Source organism: Bombus pyrosoma, linkage group LG1 (genome assembly GCF_014825855.1).
Source record: "Bombus pyrosoma isolate SC7728 linkage group LG1, ASM1482585v1, whole genome shotgun sequence".
NCBI lineage: Eukaryota > Metazoa > Arthropoda > Insecta > Hymenoptera > Apidae > Bombus > Bombus pyrosoma.
Window position 1 is genome coordinate 4,466,340 of NC_057770.1, and position 26,422 is coordinate 4,492,761.

Consider the following 26,422-nt stretch of genomic DNA (forward strand, 5'->3'; position numbering starts at 1 on the left):
GAACCGTTCGGTTGGCAGCGACGTCGGCGAACAGATATGGAGCGTCACGGCCCCGTCGGCTCTTGCCATGATGAAACATAAATGTTACTCCCGCTTGTGTAATTCATGTCTAAACTATTTAGATAAGCCGTTATCGCGTACAAACGAGCCACAAACTTGAACCTCCACGCTCTCGCTACCCACCCTACGACGCTAACCCCCCATCCCCCCTTTTCTGCCCTCTGTTATCCGCGTTTGCGTAATCTCGATCCTCCTTCTATGCGGCCGTCATCGTTTCCCTCGCACCTCCGTTGAATCGCGTCCGACGATTGTTTCGTCGTTACAGCCAGATTAGTTTCATCGTCGCGTATTATCGACCAACGAGAGAACTCTTCAGCAGTTTCTAAAGCGTTTCTATCGCTTCGATCTCGAGCGTGCGTTTATTAAGAATTTGTATCCAATCGGACGTGGAGGAAGAGCAGACGGGTTCTATTATATTCGTGTTTATTGCGTTACAAGTTGGATAGATAATTCGAACTTCGATACGCGTTATTTCAACCGTCGTCGGGGTAAGAGACCAAGGGAACCTCTTTGTCACGCTGGTGATTTCGTTGTGCAACGCGCGCCGAGTTATCGCGATCGAATGAATTTAGAAGCTGTTGCCAAAGCAACGTTATTTCCGTGCGTATGAATAGCTGCTCCCAACTATCGCAGCTTCCGACCGTCCACCGTAATCGGTCGACTCGATGTTAGATACCCTTTTGATCGTGTCGTTATTCCGAGAAAGGTGTTCCATTTATTAATCGCAGCTGTACAAATTAAAATCAACATCTACCACGAAAAATACATATAAACGACACTCGGATTAGTACTCTTCCTAAAGTCCATTGATCGTCGCAACTAATTGACCGCGCAACCTCACAGAAACCAACCGATCTATCGTAATCGTTTCGAGCAAAGTAGCCCCGCTTTCTCTTCGATCGAACGCCACGAAGAACAACGATCTTGTTAATTTCCGGCCGATGAGACGGAAACTTAATTAACTATCTAATAGGAATAGAGGGGGAGAGGGGAGCGCTGAAGGAAACGCTTGTAAGCCGTACGGCAAGAAAACCACGAAATGATGCGAATCAAATCTTACGCCTCGGTAGACGTTAATTACATAGTAACGTGAGCGAGGCGCAAGGCCGCAAAAACGATTTCGAACGAGCCAACAGCGATTTCCAGATTACGAGCGCGAACGAAAACAAGTTCTGCCGCGATTAATCATAGATCGATTTCCTTGCCGCTCGGCCACCGCTCCTAGTAATATTTAACGTAGTCACCACGTTGCAACGCGGAAAGAAATCGAATTACACATCAACGATCGATAGGTAGATAGATAGATTCGATCGATCGATCGTTGTCGCTGTTCAACGCCGATATCCATGTAATTGCCAGCATTTTATTTGTCCCGTTGATAATTAATTGGGAAACATTGATTAGAGAATTAGTTAACTCGCGGTTATCGTCGCATAGTTTGTAGTTTCGACCGATAAAAGCAGATAGATAAATTGGAAAATTAATACGGGAAGAACGTTCGAGATAAGCACGGTATAACTGTTGCTAAACAAACTGGAACGACGCGAGCATGGTATTATTAAAAAAGGATTTAACGTTTTCAAAGTTCTCTCGTCGACGCGATAAGATTCCGGCTAATCGATAAACAGGGACAATTTTATTATATCCGGTTGCGAACAGTGAGTTTGGGATGCCGACAAAGCGAGTTTGGCTATCTAAAAACGTCGAGGAACGATGCCAGTTCGAGGCTGCATTATTAAAGATGAGCTCGTAACAATATCGAACCGGCAGACAAATTGGACCACCCTGGGCCTACCCCCTGGTGCACACGACGCGCTGTCCAAAACAAAAACCATCACCGAAGCTACCAGCTGAGATATCAAGATAACGACGATCCCGACAGAGGAGCTTGTCTTGTACGCGAGGAATTCGACTACACGATATTTTCGAGGATTCGTTCGACCGTCGCGTCGCGTCCATCGATACACGCTACCCTCTAAGAGAATTCGTTCCGATTCTTCGACTTGCAGCCACGAGAATTACCGAAGCACTCTTCGATACAACAGAGAGAATCGTCAGATTCAACGTTGCCATTGTAAACGAATATGCTTGACAAATAATAATTTTACGTATAGACGAGATATCCATTGATCCTTCTTCGCCCCTTACATCGACTCCATATATAATTATATATAATTTCCGAGCAAAAGAATTTGCAAATCTATACGACTATGGTGGCCTTTTATCGCGACGTTAGTCCAACGCCAAGATGCAAATTAATTAAGTCGAGAAAACGAGGGGACTTGGAAGCAAAGCCCGTCCGTAGTTTGCCAACTTAGTTTCGCGTGTAAGCATCGAAGAAGTTGGTACGATATTGCCACGAGCTACGAGGACGCTTATTAATCGGCATGGCTAGAGCTCGATCACCTTGCGCAAATTACCCAGAAGCCTCGAATCGCCTTAACCGGTAAACGAGACGCTAGAGATCCAGACGCGTTTCGCTGGCCGCGCGCGTTCATCAGAAAACGCAGTCGGTGTTGATTTATTCTGAAACGCGCGTTGATCACCGTCCACGCACACGAGACACCTTCGCAAATTACGGAGGATCCCTTAATGATTCTCGGTGCACGCTCGGGGACGCTCGCAATCTCCCCTGATGACAGAAAGGTAGAACGGAAAAGAATGTTAATCTCCTATTCTCTACAGCAGCGTCCCGATTTTTTGCCCTGCTCCCAGCTCGCCCCTTCTGGCCTTATTTTTCGTGATTTATGACGCTTGGAAACGCGGGTCCGACTTTTTCTAGGCCGGTCAGCCTCTGGAACGGTCTAAAGGTCCCGGCTAATTTCGTAATACACCGATTCCGTGGCCGCTGCTCGAAATTCATTAACGTCCGATAACCGATTGAGATATCGCCGCCAGCGTTTTCCCTCGTTAACGATCTCGCCCTGTCGACCCGTGGTGCCGATCGTTTTTCTTCGACGATAATCCTGCTTATTGAATTTCTCCGCGTCTCTCACCCCCTTCCCCCACCCCCCACCCTTGCTTTATTTATGGGACATCTTGTTGCCGAGATTTAGTGATCACTGACGGATATCGTTACGGGTTACCGCGTACGATTACGACGCATTATGAGTTATATGAATTCCTTTTCTTCGGACTCGATATTCTCTTCTTTGGGAAGTAAAATAGCTGCAAGAATATGACGATAACTTTTAAAACTTTATAAGATGCGCCAATTGTCTCGTTAGGGATTCTGTCCAATTTGGTAGTTACAATAACGGTTTAATTGACGGGGGCACCAATCGGGATACCGTAAGGTTCGTTCGTTAGTTTCCGACGATTCAGGGGGTTGAAGAGCTGTTGGAAGAAAGAGGGTGTCGCCATCTGATCGAACAACGGCGAACGCTGTCGAGAGGACGACCGACGAAGGATATCTTTTGAAATCCGTACTGACGTCGGTAAAATAGATTTCTCTGTTCCGTTCACAATGTTGACTTTGGAAAACGTAAAAGGCTTATCTCGGTAGATAACTTATCCTCGGTAGATAAGTCCGACGAACGGCTGACCACTAACTGTAACTGACTATCTCAGCTGGTAAGTTACTGCTCGAGCAAAGTGTACCCACGGAAAAACGAAATGTAAACGTATGTAAAAACAACTACCATATATATATATATATACGTACAAAACCTTCTCGAAACTTGAAAAATAAAATTGGCTAACGTGATCAATGCCCGCTTAACGTCCGATATAATTCGCACTATATTTTTAATACTCTCTTCGATGTAACCAACTTTAAACCAATTTTAACCAAATCGATCCGAAACGAATCATGGGAAATGCGAAAGATTTCTATCTCGATCGTATTATCCGGGTAATCCCAAGTATCCGAAGCATCCAAACCACTTTAAGGGACCAATGAAAGTTGACGCTAAAAGGGATCGGAGTTTGTTGACACGAAGTTCCAGTAAGGTAATCCAGGGATCGGAGATATCCTCAAGTGGCACCATAGACACGCTTCCCTGCTTCTTTTTTCCTTACAGAAAGAAACAGTCAGAACGTGTCTTAATTTGACGTAAAGTTTATTAACGGCACTTTGACGTTCCATCCTTCCACTTAAAAGTTTACAGATTTTTTCACGAGAGCAGAGACAAGATAGCGCTCTCGATTCTATCCATCTTCCGCTGGGACGTAGCTTCGGAAAAACTTTCGTTAATTTATATCGGCTTGCGTCGAACAAATTTACGCAAAAATTATACGAATTTCGCGTAAAATATCTGCGTAGAAAAGACACGACGTTTCATTTTTCGGAGTAAAAATCGCACGATCCTTTGTTGGAAACTCTATTCGCTTGTAAACCACATCGCATCGCTGTAAAGGAACAATGGCGTTAATATCGCTCCCGCGTGTCCGACGTCGAGAATACGGCGCGATCTCGCGTCGTGACGTTGACCAGAGCACGTGGATCGCTCTTGTCTTAGCATTTAAGTATCGAACAACAAATAGAAGACGTCGGCCGGCTATCCAATTACCCGGTTGTTCGCTACCGATGCCAGCAACATTCGTGGTTATAAATAAGCGACGCGTAACGCGTCTCGCCTCAACCGGCAATTAACCCGCCGAATTATTACCCGCGTAATTAGTAATTAACAGGTCGTCCTTCGACCCTGGTAAAGTTCCAATTATTTCGAAGAATTAATCGCAGCAAAAATCGACACCGAGATCGATAAGATGCGAGTGAACGGCTGTGACGAATTTAACGGAGCGTGGTCGATGGATTTGCCGCAGGCTTGGAGGAAAGAGCAGTTTGTAGGCCTGACGACAGAAAGAAAAGGCGCAGGGAGGAACGAGTGGCCAAGCCGTATCATCGAGGCGAAGTTTCTGGCAAACGTGGCTGCGTTTTCGGTTGCAACGCAGAAAATAAAAGGAGGGATGCGCCCGTCTAGACATCCAGATCCACGCAATTGTCTGGCCCACTCGTGAGAAAACTTCCTAGCGCGCCTAACTTCGAAAATGCGCTCTCTGGACTCTTCCCATACAATAGAGCGACTGCACGTGACCCTCTCTTCTGACAAACAGTCGGCCTTTTCCTCCGTTTCCTCCGTTTCTTCGTGTTTGCCAAACGACGCTTGAAATTAATTAACGGACTTGGTTTCGATGGATAGCGAGAATCCATCTGAACGATCGTGGCTAGACGAACTAGTAAATAAATATTTCCCACGTACCTTGCGCTCGTTGAAATTTTTACTAGATAAAGATGATCTGGTACTACGAATATTAACTCATCGACTGATTTACAAACTGATAGAACCGAGTACGAAGTTTGAAAGGTTTAATAATATTTAATATTAGTTAAAAGAACCGGATATTTGTCGCTTTCCAAGTAGAATTTTCTTCGTATTGTCATAAATTTGTCTTCCTTATACCAATCGGACATACGCAGAATGGTCAATTATATATTTTTTTTTAAAATGGAACATTTTGAGAATTAGAGAAAGGATCGATCCGATACGCATCTATGCACTTGGATCGTTGCAATGAAAAGAGGGGGGGACAGTTTTTCGGTTTCCCACGACATACACCACGAATATATCGCGATCATTCTCGTTTTTTCGTTCCGATAGCTTGGATATCGAAAGCAATTCTTGACAGATGAACAACAAGACGGACGAAGAGGAAGAAACCTTCCGATAACTCTCATTGCCGAACGATGACCGTGTCGCGGTAATTATACGCAATTTTTCACGGTCGTCGGTGCAAAACATATGAACGATAAAAACACTCCTTCCGGTGTGAAATCGACCTGTCGGACTCCGGTCTACCGGTGCTATTGTCTCATTGCTGGTCACGCGAGGGAGGGATAAGGAGGAGAAAGAGCAGATCCTGGAAACACGGGCCCTCATGGGCGGCATCCGACCCCCCACGATCCAGGAGGCTAGAAGATACGGCAACGTGCGCTACGGGATTTTTCTATAAACCTTACACGGATAGTTGGCCATCGTGGAGGCCGCATGCGGCTATTTAGACGAGAGGCGACGGCACAAAGGACCCTTTTGTACGGGCCAACACGGCCAGCCCGTGTTGCAACTGGACACCACATTGCAACAGAGAAGAGAGCTTCTCGATTGCGAAGCCTCGTTACGCGAGCACGATCCCGCGCGAGGAAGGAACCACTTGTCCTCTCGTGCGCGCGCAAATCGTTTCCCGTTTTCCGGCGCCAATTACACGCGAGACGAATTTTCGTTGATAAACACTGAAAGATCGAAGGCTGGAGATGACGAGTTCGAAGCGTCGTATTTCATCGTCGATCTGTGTCGTGTATTTCATACGGTACGAAGACAAACGGTGACATTTACCGCGCAAGAAACGTGGAAAGTAAGAAAAATTCTCGTAATACGAAGCGACGTGACACTGTTAAATAGTAAGAGTATTTAGAAGCTACGAAGAAAGAACGTCACTGAGCCCCTGCTATTTACTCGAATAGATGCGATCGTTCGATTTTCCATAGCGATCATTCGATTCTACCATAAACGAGCTACGAATGAACGCATTACGAATAACATTATGAATAACGACTCTATACTCTCCCGTCAATCCTACGTCAATTTCATCCGATCGAACAAGACTTAATTCATCAGAATCTGCACATACACGTTATAAGTACATACACCTAACCGATCAACTCGTATCACATTTCATTCACTTTCAATTCCCGTAAAGTTGCCCGTTCTTCGCCCAACTTCTCCTTTACGTTTTAGCGATATATTCGAATATCTTGCGTTCAAATATATATTTAAATATCACGTCGAGAGATCTTAGAAAGTTAGAAACCGACAGGGCAAACGAAGCGGGTGCATTTAAGGTGGTCGCGTCGAGTAGGCAAAGATTGGAGAGCGTAGTAAAAAAAAAAAAGAAATGGCCGAGATTTTCCAGATCTTTCCGGGGGAAAAGTGCACGGTCTGTGGAGAATTGTTTAAAAATCGAGCGACTTTGGGGCGCGGTGGCTTCACACGACGCAAGCTCTCCAGACGCCGGCGCCGCTTTCCCACAATTAAGAAGGCGCCTCGGTATCTCTTGGCGCCTACCATGCATCACACGGCCACACATTCACGCACGCACGCGCCGCCTCCGTGTAATTCCGCGTACTTTCCACGCGTAGAATAATAAACAGCCGTCTCGGTTCGCGAGGGTTGTCGGTGGTTGCTATTCGTTCGCGAATTAACAACGAATATTCCGGAGCCTCTTAAACGAGACACCATTGATATTCAATAGCTCTTTTGCAAGAGTTGTAAGCGCAGTATGTTCGGCAACGAACGTTTCTCGATCGACCATTTTTTCGACGGCAATGTCAAATTGCGCGTTTACTTGACACGACGGATCAGACCCGCAGGCTAAAAAGACGTTACCCTTCGGATTTAAGCATTAGATTCGACTAGAATCAAACATACGATAAAAACACGACGTAGTACCACGCCAGAATAATTTGTTTATAATTCTCAATGAGAATTGATCGTAAAATTCTTCCAAATAAAAGGAAAAAAGAATTGAGCGTTCGAATTTTTTGATCGCGAAGAACGGATCGTAGAGAATTTTGCAGTTTCTTGATGAGAGGAAAAATTTCAAACGTAACGCGCACAGTAATTAATTTCTCAGTCGGCGATTTTGTTGAAAACGGAGGCATTGCGATTACAAATTGTTAATTGGCAAAGCGTCGTCGGCGACCGTTTTTCGTTTGCGATTCGGCGACCAGTGCCGCAGCACCGTAACGAGACATCGTCGAAACGAAAGATCTACTTTCGAAGAATTTTAAACGCAAACTCCTCGGAAATTTTTTTATTTTTTTATTAGTAATTTACAATCAATTCTCGCATCGAGAATTTTCAGTAATTTTCTCTGGCGCGGCGCAGTGACATAATACTTATTATAGACAAGTATAATTATAAATAAGTATCTCGGAAATTTTGTCGAGAATATCGTCGACGATCTGTAGAACGTTAGACGATAGGAACAAAGAGTACGATTACGTTTTTCAAATCCATCGACAAGCGCGAGAGGTTTGCGAGGGAAAAATATACAAGACTGGATGGTGTGCTGTTTCGAGAATTACACAAAGGACCAGGTAGACCGATCGAGACTTAAACAGGCTGATTTTTCGAATTCCAAATCTTTAGGATGTATCTGAAGCGTCAAGGGTTCGGTGTGTTCTGAAAGACGCATCTGGTGTATGTTACTTTCGACTCGTCGATGTCGCGGACTCGGGGATGAACCACGAGCGAGGATCTCGTCCTGCCGTCGCATCGGCCAAGAAAAATGAATTGTTTTGTTTTCATTTCCAAGCCCGTTCCGAACCCGTTCCAAGCTGGTTCCAAGCCCACCAGCGATCCCGTCGTGAAATCGATACCCCGTGATCGCTATAACTTGTCACGTCTCTGACACCCCTGATGAGTTTCGTTCCTTTAAAAATTTGACAGATATCGTAGCTGCAAAAAGAAGAAGAGGAGAAAGAAGGAGAAGAAGAAAAATACAAGCAGAAGCTTTCGAGGATGAATAAAAATTTGTGACTCGATTCGAACGTCTTTCAAACACCCGATTAATTACCAATAAATTTCCGATTTATGCGGCACTTTTCGTTGATGGATTTGAGTTGCGGTGCAGGGAGAGTACCGAGGGGACGGTAGAAGGCGGTAATCACGCGAATCGAGATTTAATCGCCAGTTTTAGAAGCCTCGTTCACGGTATGTCTGGATTGGTTCGATTGTTGGAGCATAGGCGGGCCTTCGGTCTTCTCCTCCGCCCCAACGTTAGTCGCCGCGTTATGGCTGACCCACGGCAAAAACCGATTTGCCATCTCCTTGATCGACCCCGCACTTCCGATCCTCGTAATTATCATGCGACGCGAGGATGAGTCGAATTTTTTTCACTTAACCGAGCTCCGACCGATTCTGTGCTCCGATACTTTGCGCACAGACGGGGAAAACACGCTGGACGGAATTCCATGTTACCGCGCGTCATCCACCGTCGATAGCTTGTCGTACAAGATTGCTTTTGTATGAACGTTTGTTAACAACACGAGCTCGGTAACCGTACTTAACTTGGAAACTGTATTTAGGAAGTCATAGATACCCGGCTCCGAATGACATTCGAGAATCTCGTAAAAAGGGACATAAAAAAAGAAACGACCAACCATCGAAGCTCGCCCCTAAAGCCTCTCTTCTATAGAAACATTGCCTAAACAAGTAGGAAAATGGGCTGCAAGTATCAGAGACTACCGCATACGATCGATTAAAAGCACACCGAAACTCGCTAAAGTAAAGCGAGACGAACGGCAGGAAAGCAATTAAGTCGATTTCGTGCACCCTAAACTTCATCCCCGAATTATGCGGTTATGAAAATAAAGAAAAAAAAAAGAACACAAGAAGGAAGGATCCTCGCTCGAATAGTTTCCCTTTCGTCGACTATCGCAAACTGGCTGCAAATTATTCATCGGCCCAAAGACGAATTAAAATCTCCAATCGGAGGACGCGACCACCCCGTAGAACTGGTGTTTGCGCCGCTCTACGACGCTCACAGACGTGGTGGGAGTGTGCTGGTAAAAATCAGCCGCGCTCACACGCACACCCACCTCCTGTTCCTGTGTGTGGACCACGGAGGAGAGACCAACACTTGACTCCCTCTGTCAGAGCAAGTCACATTGTGCGTCTGCCCTCCGGCCTGACCGTTCAACCGTGGCCATCATCCCCCGAGAAGGCGATCCGCGGGCGTTCAAGGTGGTGCTCGCGCGTGTCCGCAGTTCCAACGAGTCGGCCGAAATCTTTACAGTTTCGTTCGACAGCCCTCGCCGGTAACGATATCCTTTCGCGACATTTCGAACGCGATTAACCCCGCACGACAGACGAGAAAGTTGGCTCGAGTTGTCATCGGAGATTACCGTTAGTTGAAGTGGACGACGGTTGAAGAGTCGGTGGTTGGAAGCTGCGGAATTATCGTTGTTCGAGCACGTCGTCCGAATGTCGTAAAACGTTTTTTAGCGAGTTTCATGGCTGAATACCGAGCTTCTTCTGAACGAAGATCGCGCGAGTTGTTCGAGTGGCAATGTTCTTTTCGAGGACGACGATGAAATCGTAGAATTTTGTCGTCGACGAGCAACAACGAAACAGGATTTTCGTACAGATCGTGCGCGTGTTTGGAAAGTGACTCTTTGCGCGATAAAAGCATTGGGAAGTGAAGTTTGTCGTTCGAGTATTTGCAAGAGTCGTCGACATTGCTCGAGAATGCGTTAGAATGTTGCCATCCTCGGTCTCCGGAACCCCGTTCAGCGTCCGCGATATTCTCAGCGAGGATCAACAGCTTGGAATCATGGATTGCTATCCGTCTGTCCATCATCAACATCAGCTTCAACAGCAGCACGTGCCTCAGGAATATTACGGTTACAATATCGTGCCGGACAACAACTGGGACATGGAAAAGTTCAAGGAGCAATCGATGCCGACTTATCCTCACTATCCCGACTTGGGTCACGTTCATCAGTTGAATCAGATCGCCGCTCCGTACCAGGATCCACCGGTTACAGAGGACGGTGCGTAAGATCGGTGTATATCGTGGCCGATGTTTTGTCTTCGCTTCGATCCATTTTCTGGCCATACAGTATCGGCAATGTTTTACAGGTAACGTGGTTACATCGAGCAAGACGGAGCTGCGAAAGAGTCAGTCCGGCAAGAGGACAAAGAGGAAGCCGAGGGTGCTTTTTTCCCAAGTAAGTTTCTGTATCGTACGAAATAATAGTAACGACCACGGACATAATTTTTAACGATGATTTTAACACAATAATTTAAGCATAATTTTCTCACTGTAATACTTCAAATAATTAAATCTCCAGCCCCGTTCGAATTCCGTTAACCTCGACTGAAAACTACCGACGATTTCTTACAGAACCAAGTGTACGAGCTGGAACAACGATTCAAGCAGCAACGATACCTAAGCGCCCCAGAAAGGGAACTACTGGCTCAGACTCTGAAACTGACCAGTACCCAGGTGAAGATCTGGTTCCAGAACCGACGGTACAAGAACAAACGCGCAAGGTTAGAGGACGCGGAGAAACTTCAAGCTCAGAACGCGAAGAACCAGTCTCTGAAGAAGATCCACGTGCCGGTATTGATCAGAGATGGTAAACCAAACATCCAGGAATCCTACAATCCTTCGTACTGGTCCAACATCAGGCCGGAGCTCGGCGTTTCGATGCAACCGGACTTTCGAATGAACGAAATTCGGCCGAGCCCCGAATTCAGATCGACGAACGACATGAGGATGGACACGAACATCAGTCCGGAGTTTAAAACGGAAATCGGCGCCGATGTCGCCGGAAAATCGAGTTTGAACGGAGAGATACAAGCCACCAGACAACACGTTCTCGTTACCACGGATTTCCGAAATAATTTGTCGACGGATCCTCGAGCTACCGTGCACGATTGTCACAGGCAAATGAAAGGGAACGCGAACGGCAACGAAGCGCCGCCATTTCCAGATTTGAAGAATATTTCCACGGAGAGTAAGATCATGGTGAGCGACGGAAGACCGGTGATGGACGTCTCCAGCAGCGATTACGGATTCTCCAATTACTTGGGTCCGGCTAACTACCAGATGCAGTACGTCAATTACATGGAACAGGTGCCTATGGACCAGAATCTACAACGATTGTGGTAGGAGAAGATTTCGAGATTTCAATTGTTCTGCGCTGTGTTCTCTCTGTTACGTGTCAACCGTGTCGACTTGAATCTTTCATCGAGCTAATATACAGTAAGTTTACGTTCGTAGAACAATCGAAGCAATTTTTCGAGAGGACACGGTTGAGCACGCGGAGAGATCGGAGAAAAGCTGCTAATTCCATGAAATTAGAAGATTTTGCGGTTCAAACGAAAGTGTTTTACGATTAGGGTTCCGCTTTTCGATTCGAGTGCGTCGCAGCCAAAGCTTAGATATTAGGAAATTGTTCGATACCGTAAGAGAATCGAGATATTTCGAGTATTATTTTTCTAACCAGTTTCGGCCTTCCGTCGCTTGTATCGCTGATCTTTCAGACTTCCAAGTATAAGTTACGTTCGTTAAAGTCGAGTTTCCAGTACTTTGGTAGTCGAAAAGCGAGGTAAATAGAAAAACAAAAAAAAAAAAAGAAAAGAAAAAAGAAAGTCGGACAATTTATCCGCAAGTCTGCAACGTTGTTTGCGAGAATGACGGCTGAGAAAAAAATAGAGAATCGCGTGACAACGTTACCAAACAGGTAGCCGAAGAGTAATCGTGGCTGGTGCATCTTTTAATCACCGCGATTGCGATAGCTTTAAGTTCGACATAGTTAGACTGTAAGGCCTACAGGCAGCTGTATTTCATTTTCTTCTTGTTCCCCCCCCCCCTCTGATTCTCTTGTAGTTAGGTAAGATACTCTCCCCTTCGAAATAGTAACGCGCCGCTCAAGAAGCCCGAACGGAAATTGCTTCAAGTGGCTTTTGCGGAAACATCAGTTACTTCGTATTCCGCAGACCTCGCCTTTCTCGTAATTCTATTTCTCTTTTCTCTTTTCTCTTTGTCTTTTTCCTCTCGGTAATTCGGTTCTTTGATCCGTCGAATACGTTTACAACCGGAGAAATGGCGAAAACTTTACTTCGATTATCGCGCAACGAATGTTTCTTTCGGTGGAAAACCTGCGACACTGCGCTGCACTTTTGTACCAACGTTCACGATTTGTTTACGGGAACGAGGATACGAGAAAATAAATAAAACGAAAGAAACGACTAAATCCTGGAATCGTTTTACTTCACCTTAGCCACCGTTCCCAAAGTAAAATACTCCCTTTCTAAAAATATCGACACATCAAAAGCGTTCCTCTTGCGTTCCTCTGTTAAAAAATTCCGACAACGTGAGATCGATCGATCCTCGCAGAAGTTGTGGCAAATTTCAACACGAATCTTTCTATACGCTCGGTTACAGCGTTTCGCCGCGAGAAACATCGTCTAGGTCGATAAAACAAAAATATGGCGAAATGGCATTTATAAATAGGTGAGTTCTGACAGCTTGAGCGAAGCCATGGGTTAGCTTTTAGGTTATCGCGCGAGCACGACGGGTCATCTGGCAGTCAAGTGCCTTCACATAGACGATTCATCGTCGGCGTAATCGTTGTTCATGGTGCTACCGCCGCCATAAAGGACCATGGGAACAAGCTGATAAAAATGTCGCTGTCGATGTTCCAGCCGGATCGCGTGGCGTTTCCCATATACGGCCTTTCCACCTTCCACGACTAGCCCGAGACCACCCTTCCGAAACGGGGAGTCGGCTCCGCCCCTGGCCGCACCTGCAAAGCACCTGCCCGCACTTGTTCCTCGAGATCGACTTCCTTTCGGTGGACGTGTTCCAGATACGCTTCGTCAGGCATCCGCCTACGCTACGCGTTCATTTTCACTCGATAACGGGCAAATCATACGACGAATAGCATTGGGATATTTGCGAGAAAGGTATTCGTTATTGCTTCTAACATTTAACGCGGCGGGTACGATCTGTATAATACGTGCAAACGATTAAATATCTGCGAAAATATGAGGGACTCGAGAGGACGTTGTAAACGAAAGTTGGACGGAATAGTTGGGACAGAACGTTCGGATGGACGGAGCTTGGAAATTCTTGGCAAGATCGAGCTCTGAAATGTCTCTCGTTGCGCGTTGCATATTTTGTTGCGGCTCTCTCGCGGCTGTTTCTCGTACAAAGCCATCTTTCGGGCACTTGTCTACTTTTAAAATTACGACAACTGCCTTTCACATACACGCCTATCTATCTATCTATATCAATCGGAAACTGCGTCCTGATGGCTTTTGATTCAATTAATAAAAAATAAAAATATAGCAGAATCGAGCAATTTGCGAACGAAATGGAATTCCTTCCGCGTTCCCAGCCTGAATTCTGAAAGCCCCCATTAGGAGGAGATCGTGTGTATTCGCATAATCAATCACCGCACGTTAAACTTCGAAACCCGATCCTATTTGCCTACGAACGGATAGAAAGCATCGCAGTTCGGTGAATATCCACCGAACGCGAAAGGGAACACAAAATGTTGATGCTGTTCAAATAAAGACGGGAGTGCATATGCATAGAACGCGCGGCGAATCGTTTGCATTTATTTAGAGACGACCGCGTTTATCCTCAACTCATTAATCACATCCTATGTATCGTATTTCTTTCCTTCTGCTAACTTCGATCGAGTATATTATTTCAACGAATATCGAACCGACGATTAAAAGAACGTGTAATTGCTTGGAGTAGGATTCTATTCGTAAACGAGTGGAATTCGAAGATCGTTCTGGTACCAGGTTGAAGTACTTCTGGATGGATAATGAAGTACGAACGCGCGTTTTAACGATGCGAAATATGACGTCACTGACAGCTAATTATAGCGATGACGCTCGTAAATCGAATGGCACAGACAATTTTGTACTTTTTATCCTTACTTCGAAATATATTTTGTTACGCCGACGTGTTAAAACGTCTAACAACGTTTCTGCGATTCTCTCTACGTTCCATTGCGTACATAATTCTTTGTGCAAATCGTTTGTAGATAATCTGTTATACCGATGAAGGATAAGCCAACTTTCCGTAATATAGATATCTGTATAATCGGTGGAAAGTACGGCAGGAACGCTCCAAGATCACGGACGAGATACGGACGAAACATTATCATCGACTAAATATAGAATAGGCCTGACATTCGATGCTTTTTCGTGTCCCGTATGTTCGCGTCTATCCTGCCTTTAGTCAACAGCCGTATTTCTATCCTCGGTCAATACCGGAGACATTCGTCTTATCGACTGCGGTAAAAGTATCTCAAAGTTATTTCATCGGGTTCCCTTTCCAGCGCACTCTATGTCGTTCACTCGAAAAGAACAACCTGATTTTCGTTAATATACAAATCGAATCAATTTATCACGAAACTATTCTGTCCAATTTCATTGAACCTTTTAATGTTCGACCATTAAAGCGTCGTTTGATAGATCGTCCGTTACATTTTCAATTTTGCTATTAATCCGAACGATTGACAAATAATTAATCGGCGTTCATTCTTTAATCACCGGTCGTATTACGGAGGAAATTTTGGAGTCATCGGAAATAGCCTCGCTGTCATTCGTCTTTGAAATGCTCATTAATGCTAGAATCGGCCGCTACAAACGGCCGAAAATAGTACCGATAAACTAGCCAATCCGCAAACTACCGGAACCATTAAAAGAACAGGAGTTTCTGCTGTCATCTCGCCGTGGCACAGCAATCAACTCGCCTAACAAGCAATATAACGTGTCCTGATTCTTGGATTTTGGTTCGGTTATCCAAATATTAGTACGTACATCTTCCACAAAAAGAACCTGTGCGATCTTCGAGCGGTCTAAAACGATCGCCCGATTAGAAAAGGCTCCAAGCACGATATAAATACCGCGAATAGGAGAAAGAACTGAAAAATCAACATTCCACCTCGCAAGAGAGATCTCCGTCTCATCGAACCTAACGCGAACTTTTCGAAAGCTTTCGAAAAACAACCGCGGAACATTACGAAAGAAAAAAAGCGTCGAGTTTACGGGCAGAATCTCGGCAGAAAAGATTCATTGAGCAATTTCCTCGGCTTAAGGGGCGAGACGTAAGGGGTGGCGAGAAAACGCAGGACTCAAAGGTAAACGCAGAGAGGATGAAACGGGAGGAAGAAGTAAATGAGCGAGAGGCAGTGGCGGCAGCGTATACTAAGCACTAATATTACATCTCTGGACTGACAGACGTGCGGACTTTAAAACCCAAGACTAACAAACAGTTAGCAGTCATCCGGTCTTCTTGTTTTTATATTCTTATGCCCGCCCATAGAGCGCACGCATTGCTCCCTCTCTCTCTCTCTCTCTCTCTCTCTTTCTGTCTTTCTTTTTCCCTCTCTTCGTCTCCCTTTCAGCTCCCAGAGATCTTCGTTACTTTTCGTGTCGTCGAATGCCAGTTAAACGCCATCCACGAATTTCCTGTCTGATGTTCGAGGAACCAGCATCTATATTCTGCCCTTGGCGTTTCGCGTTTCGCTTTTCTCCACCCTTCCGCAAACCATCCGCATCTCAACTTCGCCGATCTAACTTCGTACTTTGGCAAACACGACCGGATCTCGTTCGGATCTTTACCGATCGACACGTCTTTACCGATCCGCGAGACGCTATTTATAAAACGCGCGGTTACCGCGTGAGAAACAACGACATCGCAACGGTCACGATCGCAACGATGAAAAGTGGCTGGTGGAGTTTCCACGGATCGGAGGTTGCTCGATCAGAGCGGGCAAGGCGAAAGGAAATATCCAAGTGGAACTCGTAAGAAGGCGAATCGCGGGGGCGAAGGTAACGGTGTTCGTACGGCGCGGGTAAGGAGCGGCTGGGAGAAGGGGGAGGGGGAGGAGGTGGGAAGGGATGGCTGTTCTCGTTCGAGGGTAACTGAAATAAGGTATAATTTTCCGCGCCAATTAAGGTCTTTAAGAATTGCGACCAATTGAGCGGGAGGGTCAGGGCTTAGCTCTAGGGGAGAGATGTACCGACGAAGTCCCCCTATAATTTATTATTGATTAGATCGAATCGAGAAAAAGAGAGCCGCGACCGTACGGAAGACCGTAGTCCGTCTTCGAGATCGCCGTCTCCGAGACGGCACGTTCTCCGTCTATCTCCTCTCTTTGTGAGCCTGGAATGGCTAATAGGGAAATGGCGGACGTCGTTTTTCCGGTTCGATTACCCGTCACCTGCTAATTGCCGATCCCCGTGCGCCGATCGATCCCGCAGAAATACTTGTCACGAGGGTGCCACTTTTAAGAACAGGGATCAGCTCGTCGACTTTCTCGGGCGACTTTTCGTACGCGATCTCTCGTTGCCCGCAGTAACTCGCGATACACGAATCGTACACGTGATCGTGATCTTCGTAGATCGATCGACCTGCACGTAACAGGCAATCGCTTTCGCGCTTTGATCGTAAATTGAATAGTAAAAGTTATCTGTGCGTTCTTCGAAGACTCTTTCTAATAAATTTTCAAAGGACAGATATTTCTGATAGTTTCGCTCTTGATAAGTAACAATGCGATCCTTCCGAAAACGATTAGTCGCGGATTTCTTTCCTTTTTTTTTTTTTTTTATCGAAATGAAACGAACCAACGAGGAGAATTCCAAGAAATATCGCGGAAGGAACGTGGAATTATTTCCTCGTCGATATCTGGAACGCGCGAGGCCATCATCGGATCAAGTGAGGCGTGATCCACGCTCCTGTGGTTCACACTTAATTAAACCTCCATAGGAACTCGGCTGATAGCACGTGGCGGACAATGCTGCAAGTCTTTAGCGGCGATTGTTATGTAAAGCACACCCTATATATGCACCGCTCGTCTCCTCTCGACTCGATACGAGACGAGAAGTACGTACGAACCGTAACCGTCTCTATCTACCCGCATCCACAGTCGCAGTAACTTTTTGAAAGCGTTAGACACGATTCACGAGCGACCAATTGCTTGGATTTCTCACCTGTGAAATACCGATTTTATATTGAAAGAGCCAAGCCTCCAAGTAGCTGCAACGATCGAGAGAAACAGGACACGCGTCACTGTTGCAGAAATACGGACAATTTGCTTTTAAGATAATCGAGTCTGCCAAGATAGTGATATACAGCCGGACCCGTACAACGATGAATTTAATAATTGCCCGTTTCTTGAGAATTCCATTTCTTCCGAATTTTGTCGAAGGATCGTTGAAAAATGTGCGGTAAATAAATATTTCACGATCGAATACGATCGAATAGTCGCGTTCCAATTGACTCTGAAGCATCCTAATTGGGACTACTCTAGCACCTGCGATTTCTACGGAAATATTTGCCGAGGCGCGATCACGGACAAATGTCGTTTTCAATGAAAACTAAACATCTAGAGTATTGCAATATTTTCGAATCACAAGTATCGACCTCGCAAGTATCTATATAAAAGCGAACAGCAGCCCGGTACTTAAATTCGACCCTTCAAATGGAGCGCACGTTTGGTGGTTCATCAAGCTCAAGGATAATCAAAATTTCCCAGCAGCCTGCACAATGGGAGAACTACTTGGAGAAAGTAGCTTTACTTTCGCGAAACGAGGACGCGATACCTGAAAGAGTTTCACTTGGTCGCAACCCTTCGCCACCCCCGTCACCCCCGTCACGGCGGCCGTGAAAAAAAGCGGCGGAGGATCCCACTCCGAGAGCCGATCTCTCGTCACCTCTAGGCCGAAGAGCTTCTAGGAATCGTCGATTGGCTCCTGGGGAAAAGCGACAACGCGGCCAAAGTCGTGGATTGGTCGTAGGGCGAGGCTTGCGTCGTGACGGAAGCCTCGTCGGGCGTCCCGCTTCCAACCTGGACCTCGTTTAAAGCTCCACCTACGCCACAACCCGCGAAACTCGAATTTAACCTACACCACGAGCTCGTTTAAGCCGGCGAACGACCTTATCGTCGCGAATTTCGAGCTTGGAGCGAAAGGGTTGGAAACGAGACTGGAGAGAAAATAAACGAGTCCGTGGTGGGAAATGCGATAGAATTTTATAACAGATCGCGCCGGTCTTGAAAAAAATGCTGAAATAAGACCGAATGATCCGGCAAAGGATTAAGATCATCGCGGTTTCTCTCTCTACAAGGAGCAAGGTCTGTACAGACACGGTTTATACCACTGTACCGTTGGTACCAACCTACGACAAAAGGAAGTTATAAACGCGATAGGATAAATAGGATACGTTGAAAAAGTTTCGGCATCCTGGCAAAGAATAATCCCTGTTTAACCGGACCAGTTAAGCTCACGATGTAGATTAATCTGAAATACCGTCGATGCAATTTCGAATGATGCAACAACCACCGAAAAGACCGATCGTCCATTCACCCCTAGGAAGGATTTCACTGGCGCTTCCCGTTAATCGGTTAAACGTTCCATGATCACCGAAGAGACACGTAAAACCCGTGTCCTGAGCCTGGAACTCGATGGACAAGGAAGAACGAGTCTCTCGTCACCGATCGACGAGAGTGGAGGGATGTTTGGCTGGTGGGGGTGGCTGGCATAGAAGGGGAAGATGGCGGGCGTGGGTGGAAGGGAAGAAGGAAGCTGGCGGCGAAGTGGCCGCGGACTAATTCGAAAAATAAGTCTCCACGAGCGACAAGCACACTTGACCGAAGCACGCTCGCCGCGGAAGGGTGCACGCGGCCCTCTCGAGCGCTGCCGAGTGACAATTAATAAACGCGTCGCGTCGTTTCAGCGCGATTCTTCCTCCTCTGTACGAGAATCTGGCCAACGGGTCGGCCAGTCGAGTCGTGGCTACCATCGAGCGTGGGCTGGGTAGAAAAACCCTCGATTCGAGTCGGTGACGAGGGTTTGCCGAATAGAGGATCGAACGAAAGAGAATAGAGATCGATCGGGCTGGACCGCTGTTCGACAAAGCAACGACAAAACCGAGGTAGTGAACGATGTCGGAGAAACGTGGCCGATGAAAGTGCGAAGAGGATGTGAAACGATGAACATCGAGGGAATACGATCGTTGAACTTGTGAAAATACAAATACAGGCGAAAGACAAAGTGCGCGGGAAATTGAGAGACTTTTCTGGTAGTAAGGTTCGAATAGAGCTGTCTGCGGAAAATCGAGCTCGATCCAAGAAAGTAGAAGAGATGTCGGATATCGTGGAAGACGATAAACGGAGCGAGGCTTCCCCGAAACCGTCTCAATTAACTCCCTTCAGTATCGCCGATATCCTCAGTAGAAGAACGTCGTACACGGAACGACGACCCTCGGAGTCGGAAGAAGCGCAAGCTATAGCATCGTTCGCGAAGAAATCCCATCAACGTGACTACGATTGTTTGGAGAACGGGCACAGGGAAATTCGATCAGAGGATCGTAATCAAATGGCCAGATTCTCGAGGCTACCTTCGCCGGATCTCAACGTGGCCCGCGAACTGGACATCCTGACGAGGAACCTGGTCCACGCGAATATCTCCAACTTTGGAAATATTCCACACTTGGCTCAGGGAACGTTCAAGCATCTGGAGAGCCTTGGCAACATGGGTGGTTATCAGCCGGTGAAGGATTCGAGGGATTCTTCGCAGAGGCAACAGGACGAGGCGTTGGACATGAGCAAGAATAAATATTTGGGTGAGCGTTGATAATCGCAACGATACTGTTTTCTCTATCGAACGATTGTTAACCGTGAGAATGAAGGCTGGCCGTCCGACCTACGGTCGGATCGACTTGTTTCGCGCGATCTCGTAGAGAATTTGCGAAACGAAATGTCGTTTAAATTTTCCACGTCGAATCTTCTCTAGGTCCCTGACGACGGGTTAACTAGAGGTAAAATTACGAGGTCTGCGATCGGCTCGCTCTGTCTATCGATGGCCTGATAGCCTGATAGAACTGAATGAACTGGAGGAGAGTAGGGAGTCGGGTCCACTTAGAGTGAAAATCCCGAGGCCGCTTCCCTTCTGGGTGATCGTGTGTCTGCCACGAGGATGCGGACTTAAGAGATCATTTAGGTCTCCGGTATCCTTGTAACAGGCGAGCTTTCAAGGGTTTTTTAAGTTAACCCGAGCGCAGATAACGTGATCGAATGTAATTTTAGTAGCATAAGTGGTGCTCGACTACGGCAGACGTCACAAGTGGCCGGCCACTCTGCTTCTTGCACTTGTTCGATCTCTGGCCACACTGTTGCTCTGTCTTGGATCCTCAACGATCCGTGGATCACGGCAAAAAACAAATTTAGATCAAGGTTACCTAGATCGATCCTAAAGAAATCGCTTTTTCTACCGTTCGCTTCGACTTCTTCTTCTTCCTTCGAGACTCGTCGTCGTCGTCGTCGTCGTCGTCGAATACGTCCGACGACCCAAAGCGTTAGCGATCGCTCGATCGCTAACATTTTGCATAATTGAAACACAGCGAGATAACGAGAGGCCGGTAATTAAGTAATTCCTACCTAAAGCTGTTTCGTACGCGACGATTCCTCGCTTGTTCGCCGCTCGAGAGGGTTGGAGAGGAGCAGGCACGACCTGGCACCGTTTCAAGTCTCACTCACGAAATTACCGAGTCCCCTGATTTCCGCCACCATGCTTTCGAATCACTTAATACGGTAATGGATAGGATATTCTTCTGGCGGTTTCTTAACCAAACCTCGTCCCAAGTAAAACAACTCCACCCCCTTCGATATTAATATTAAACCGTTGAATCATGTCGGACGTAGACGGAGCAGCTTATTCGAGTCATCTTCGATACCTTGCGATACCTTCCGATACCTTCCTTCACTGATACCAGCAACTGTAAACCTCGCGCAAGATAATCATGTTTGTCGCGCATTACGAGACGCAAGAAGCGCGTAATACAACCAACTCTTACATCTCGTTTCACTTATCGCGAGAGTCAAGTTTGCGTAAAGGATTCATCGAAATGTCCACGTCTACGATTCGCCGGGCAAAATGGGGATATAACGTTTCGTTTGATCGAGGTTTAACGTGACCATATCAATTTATTTGAAAACGATGAGCGGCCGCTTCGGAGAAGGTGCACACGAAGGGTCATCTCTCGATGTAATCGGAGTGAGAGCAAACGGCACTTGCTGCTCTCGAACACTCACGATGTGGGACGCGTAGGAGATGTTTGACGAGCGTCAGAGGAGGGACGCATTAGCCGGACGAGATGGCACAGAGTTGACGTCGAAAGTGATCAAATATAGATCTCTCTAAATGCTTCGAGTCCCCCCATCGGGCAGGCTACTGCCGATAAACATTGACGCAGGACCCGGGCTACGAACGAAATAATTATGATGTCACACGAAACTGATTTTTCAGCCTGTATTTTTCTCCGAGATTTCAGCCTTCTTTCTCTCTCTCTCTCTCTCTCTCTCTTTCTTCGTCTTGGCTCCTTTCGACGTTCGTTCCATGTTTGCCATTGGATACATCGGAATGGTGTTTTATTCTTCGAGGAACGTGCGATTTCTTCCGTATACGACCGCTACTTTGTTTCTTCTTTCTGCTTTCTTCGTTTCTTTGTTTCCATTTTCTCGGTCTTTCTACGGCGACCGATGCGAAAATCGATGCAAATTACTCGGTACGATCGGTCGGCTTTGCGCGAAACGGTGTTGAGGGACCAACCGCCAGCTGGAAAAACTATGCGAAAGAAGTTCCGATCTCTGGAAACTCATCTTACGAGTAAAAGCAATCTCATCGATCGAATCTTAACTTTTACAATTCGGAGAAAATTTGTATCGCCGAGACAGAGGCAAACACGATAGCTACACCTTCGCTGATTTAGCTCTTCCTAGCTCTTCTTCCTAATCGTTATTCTCGATCTGATCTTCGACTGTATCATATCCCACTATGCTTTCACCCTCGTCTCATCGTACCATACGCTCGGTGTCTCCTTTGTCTACCTACACCCCTTTCGCCTAAAGTGAATTTTCAACGCAATCGCCAAAACACGCAACACCCCTTCTGATAAATGATAAAACTGCCAAAAGAAACCCGGGTTTCAAGGTAGCGCATAAAATCCAACAATAGCCCGAATTCCCGGCTAAAAGTTTATTCCTTGGCTCGAAGCTCGAGGAACAGAATGACCGTCGGCAAGGGAGTAGAATTTTCGTGGAGCCGAGGGGAACGCGATTGCACTCCATTGCAACCGGTTAAACTTAGAGGAGAATTACCGTGGAACAGCAGCGTAAACATGTCGGAGTAGCGAGTGCACGTGTTAATGTTTGAACGAGACATCAAAAGCTGGCGGAACTCTCTCCGATCGTTTGCCGCTTCTATGGCTGCTGTCCGTGGATGGTTACTCGTTCGTTTCTCTATCCAACGTTTCCTCTCTCTCTCTCTCTCTCTCTCTCTCTCTCCCTCTCTCTCCCTCTCTTCTCTCGTCGTTGTGTAGTGGAAACGTTTGATTTATGATCGCGATAGATCATCCTTTCCCGATCCACGCGTTTGTTTACACGCAAATTTGGAGAAGCTCCATCGTGAATTTCTGTCTGTAACTCGAGTTTGTTTCTAACTAGAACGATCAACCGGCCGATATCCTCGCGAATATCCTCGAGTTCGATGATCATCGACGCAGGTTTTTAACGCTTGTGATTTTGCAGAGGACGGGGAGGAGGACATGTTCGAGGCGCAGAATCACGGACAGAATCTGCAGAGCAGGAAGAAACGTAGCAGGGCGGCCTTCTCTCACGCCCAGGTTTACGAATTGGAGAGAAGATTCGCCGCGCAGAAATACTTGTCGGGGCCCGAGCGAGCGGACCTCGCGCGAGGACTCAAGCTGACCGAGACACAAGTCAAGATTTGGTTTCAAAACAGACGGTACGATGACACAGCGTAGTCGATGGACCGTGGATATTTATGCATTTATGACAAATTTAACGGATGCAAATGATACGCGTCGTTAAGCCGCTTAAAAGGGTGAAACAAATCGCTATTTAGATAGAAACGTGAATATGCATAAACATCCGCGGTCGAACAGTCAATTTCTCGTCTTTCAACGCGAATCGTGCATTCCATTCTACTCTGCTCCGAAACCAAACATTCGCGACCGATTCGATGGTAACCGCGTCTTCGAATCGAACAAATACGAATTCGAGTGTCATGGAATGTTAATTAATTTGCAATTTGTCGACGGTCCAGGTACAAGACCAAAAGACGACAGCAGCAGGAGCTAGGCGCGCTGGTTAATTCCGGAAACGCGAGGCGCGTGGCGGTACGAGTGCTCGTGCATCCGGACGAGCATCTGAGGGGATTGCCACTTCGTGGTTCCGGGCAACTTCCCGGGCAAATGTCAGCCCCGCAAATTCATCCGGCGAACAAAGCGCTCGGCGGTTTCCCGTACTACTGTCTCCCCTATCATCCCTTGCTGTGCCCGCCCCTTCACTCCACTCACATTCAGGTGCAAAACACGATCGCGCCGGACCTCGACCCGAGCCAGCTGGCGAAACTCAACGACGAGAAGTAAAGCGAAAATTTCGCCATTTCGCTAGGATCGAAAACGAGAGCGTCGTTGGTTGATCGATTCGGTCAACCGCCGCTTCCAGCTACCACCAATTCGTCCAGCGTCCATCCTCTACACCCATCGCGTTATCCTAATCGAATCAAAGTTTCCAAAGAAGTTTTAGATCGTGTAATTCTCGGATCGCGATTAAACTAGTCCGTTTCAAAGTGCTCGATTCTCTCGCTACCCTTTTTTTATCGATGTTCTACTTGATCGGCGAAAGAATAGATCTACGGAAGGCTGTTTTACAAGGGTTACTGGTTTTTGTAGCTGTACATGTCATTCACTTTGTACAGTCTTAATCCGGTCATCGTTAAATCCGGTCTACCTTCCGACGTTCTATGCGAATCGAAAAATGTCGTCGGCCGAATCAGACTGCACACGGGGATGTTAAACGTACCTCGACTGCAATGTAAATTTATATAGCCGACGTTCTCATTCTGTCCGAATGGATACGAGGCAAAGCTCGTAATTACAGTCGCTGGCACTACCTACTACGAAGTAATGGTTAATGGTTAAATGAGCACGTTATCGATTAATCCACGTAGTGTCCGAGGAATTTACTGTACGCGTTAATTATAAATTTTCTTATAGATATATCAGAGTCTAGGACGAAGGTCGTGTAAATTAGCGTGTAAATAACTGTATAAAATGGAATCTCGAACGGCATCGGTGAGTGGAGTATTTATTTATTCTGAAGCCGCGCGTAACGATAGAAATCTGTCGCTCTATACGGCTGTCACGAAAACCACGATTAATATCATTTGATAGTTATACCTCCAAATTCCACCAACTTCTTTTTAGCGTTCAAACGTGTCGCTGTATCCTGTTTTGTTACTTTGTTTGTACTTAACCAACGTAATTTCCTCCATATCGGAACTGCGTCAAACGCTGTTAAATTTATAAATTTTTCGATAGAGAGAGAGTGTGTGTGTGTGTGTGTGTGTGTGTGAGAGAGAGAGAGAGAGAAAGAGGGAGGCAGAGAGTTCAACAGAAGAGGAAATAAAGTAGAAACATTTAAGAAACAAGCACGTGCAATAAAGTCGATCGACACTGACACCGATTAATTATAGTCAATGTAAGACGCGCGTCAAGCCAACGCTCCGATTGTTTCTGCGTGCGTACATATGTGATCACACAGATCTATTCGAAATATACGTGGTTCATTAAAAAGAGAGAACAAGCGTATCTTCTTGCCTGCAACACCCTCCTTGACGAGTCACTCTCTCGAATGTCTACACGTCGAAGCTCCATGAGATCGTAAAAACTTGACGTGCTTGACCCGAGACATCTTCCAAAGAAGTAGCTGCTTTTTTCTGGGCCGCTGCTTGCGATCTCGTTTATGCTCGTACGTTCCTGAGAGCAGCGTTAAAACGTCGGCATTTTTTTACTCCTCGCGCGAGGGCCCGCAGTTAGCCGTTTAATTGTTGGAAAAATAAAGAAACATTAGGAACGATCTACTCTTCGAAACGAAAGTTCTTTTTACGATTCTCAAAGTCGCTGGAAGACAATGCGGAGAATTTTTTGCACGAATCGGACGGTCCTGTTAAAAGCGTAGAATCGTCGACAGCCATATGGAGGAAGCTTGAGTTTTGTCAGTTCTGATAGACGCGGAATAATTGGAAATTGCATCGGAGAGGTTTCACGAACGAACGGTGCGCGTATCCGGCTTGACCAGAGAACCGCGCTCGCGAAAAATCATCGCGCTATCGGCCCTCGAATGGAAGGGACTTTCCCATAAGAATTTTAATAGCTTCGTCTGGGTGGGCCCGACAGACATCAGATATGTTTATTCAGACGCGGAGACGAGCAGACTTAACCGACGGACGAAGGAAAAAAGCTAGATCTGACACTCATCTGTTATAAACAAAGGAGTTACATTATCCTGCTCCGAAGGGTCTTTGCGGCTCGTTCTCCTCGATCTGCATGAAAATGGAGTGGATGTTCAAAAGCGAAACGCCGCTACTACGCCGGTCACGATTTCGAAAGTTGTTGCGCGCAAAGACTTCTTACGTTATTTCGGAAAATCGTAGAATCAAAGAGCGAGAGAGTACCGTGCGCGGAGCTTAACTCGCTCGAGACTTTCCCTCGCGAATCGCGGAAAAAGCTTGAACGGTCGTCCGTGTAGCCAGCAAATTGAAACAAGGGTCCTGTCGCGTAACACCACGCTTTTACGCCTTTCTTTTTTTTCAAACGAATGGCAGCAATAGCCAACACCGAGCCGACGGCGACCATCGTGAAACAGAGAGAAAAGAATGGAAGGAATTTCGCTGCAATCAAATCGTTCAGCCGCGAGACCATCAATGACAAAGTTGACTCGCAGCAACGACTCGGGATCGGT

General features: G+C 46.4%; 2 protein-coding genes across 10 annotated transcripts in view; both read left to right on the forward strand.

Annotated features, from left to right (window-relative positions):
• Positions 1 to 12,826, forward strand: part of LOC122568510 (homeobox protein Nkx-2.5-like) — a 179,611-nt gene extending 166,785 nt beyond the window's left edge. For 8 of the 9 annotated variants that reach the window (XM_043728348.1, XM_043728309.1, XM_043728327.1 and 5 more), the window contains 3 exons: positions 8,511 to 10,615; positions 10,704 to 10,792; positions 10,969 to 12,826. In XM_043728348.1, the coding sequence (XP_043584283.1) occupies positions 10,321 to 10,615; positions 10,704 to 10,792; positions 10,969 to 11,739 (1,155 nt within the window). In that variant the 5' untranslated portion in view covers positions 8,511 to 10,320 and the 3' untranslated portion in view covers positions 11,740 to 12,826. The remainder of the gene's footprint in view (positions 1 to 8,510; positions 10,616 to 10,703; positions 10,793 to 10,968) is intronic. The other variant, XM_043728318.1, reaches the window with a different exon arrangement.
• Positions 12,827 to 19,240: 6,414 nt separating this feature from the next.
• LOC122568565 (transcription factor LBX1-like) lies at positions 19,241 to 25,244 on the forward strand. Its single transcript, XM_043728446.1, has 3 exons — positions 19,241 to 20,220; positions 23,183 to 23,399; positions 23,721 to 25,244. Exons 1-3 carry the CDS (start codon positions 19,740 to 19,742, stop codon positions 24,043 to 24,045), a joined length of 1,023 nt encoding a protein of 340 aa, XP_043584381.1. The 5' UTR covers positions 19,241 to 19,739; the 3' UTR covers positions 24,046 to 25,244.
• The last annotated feature ends 1,178 nt before the right edge of the window (positions 25,245 to 26,422 follow it).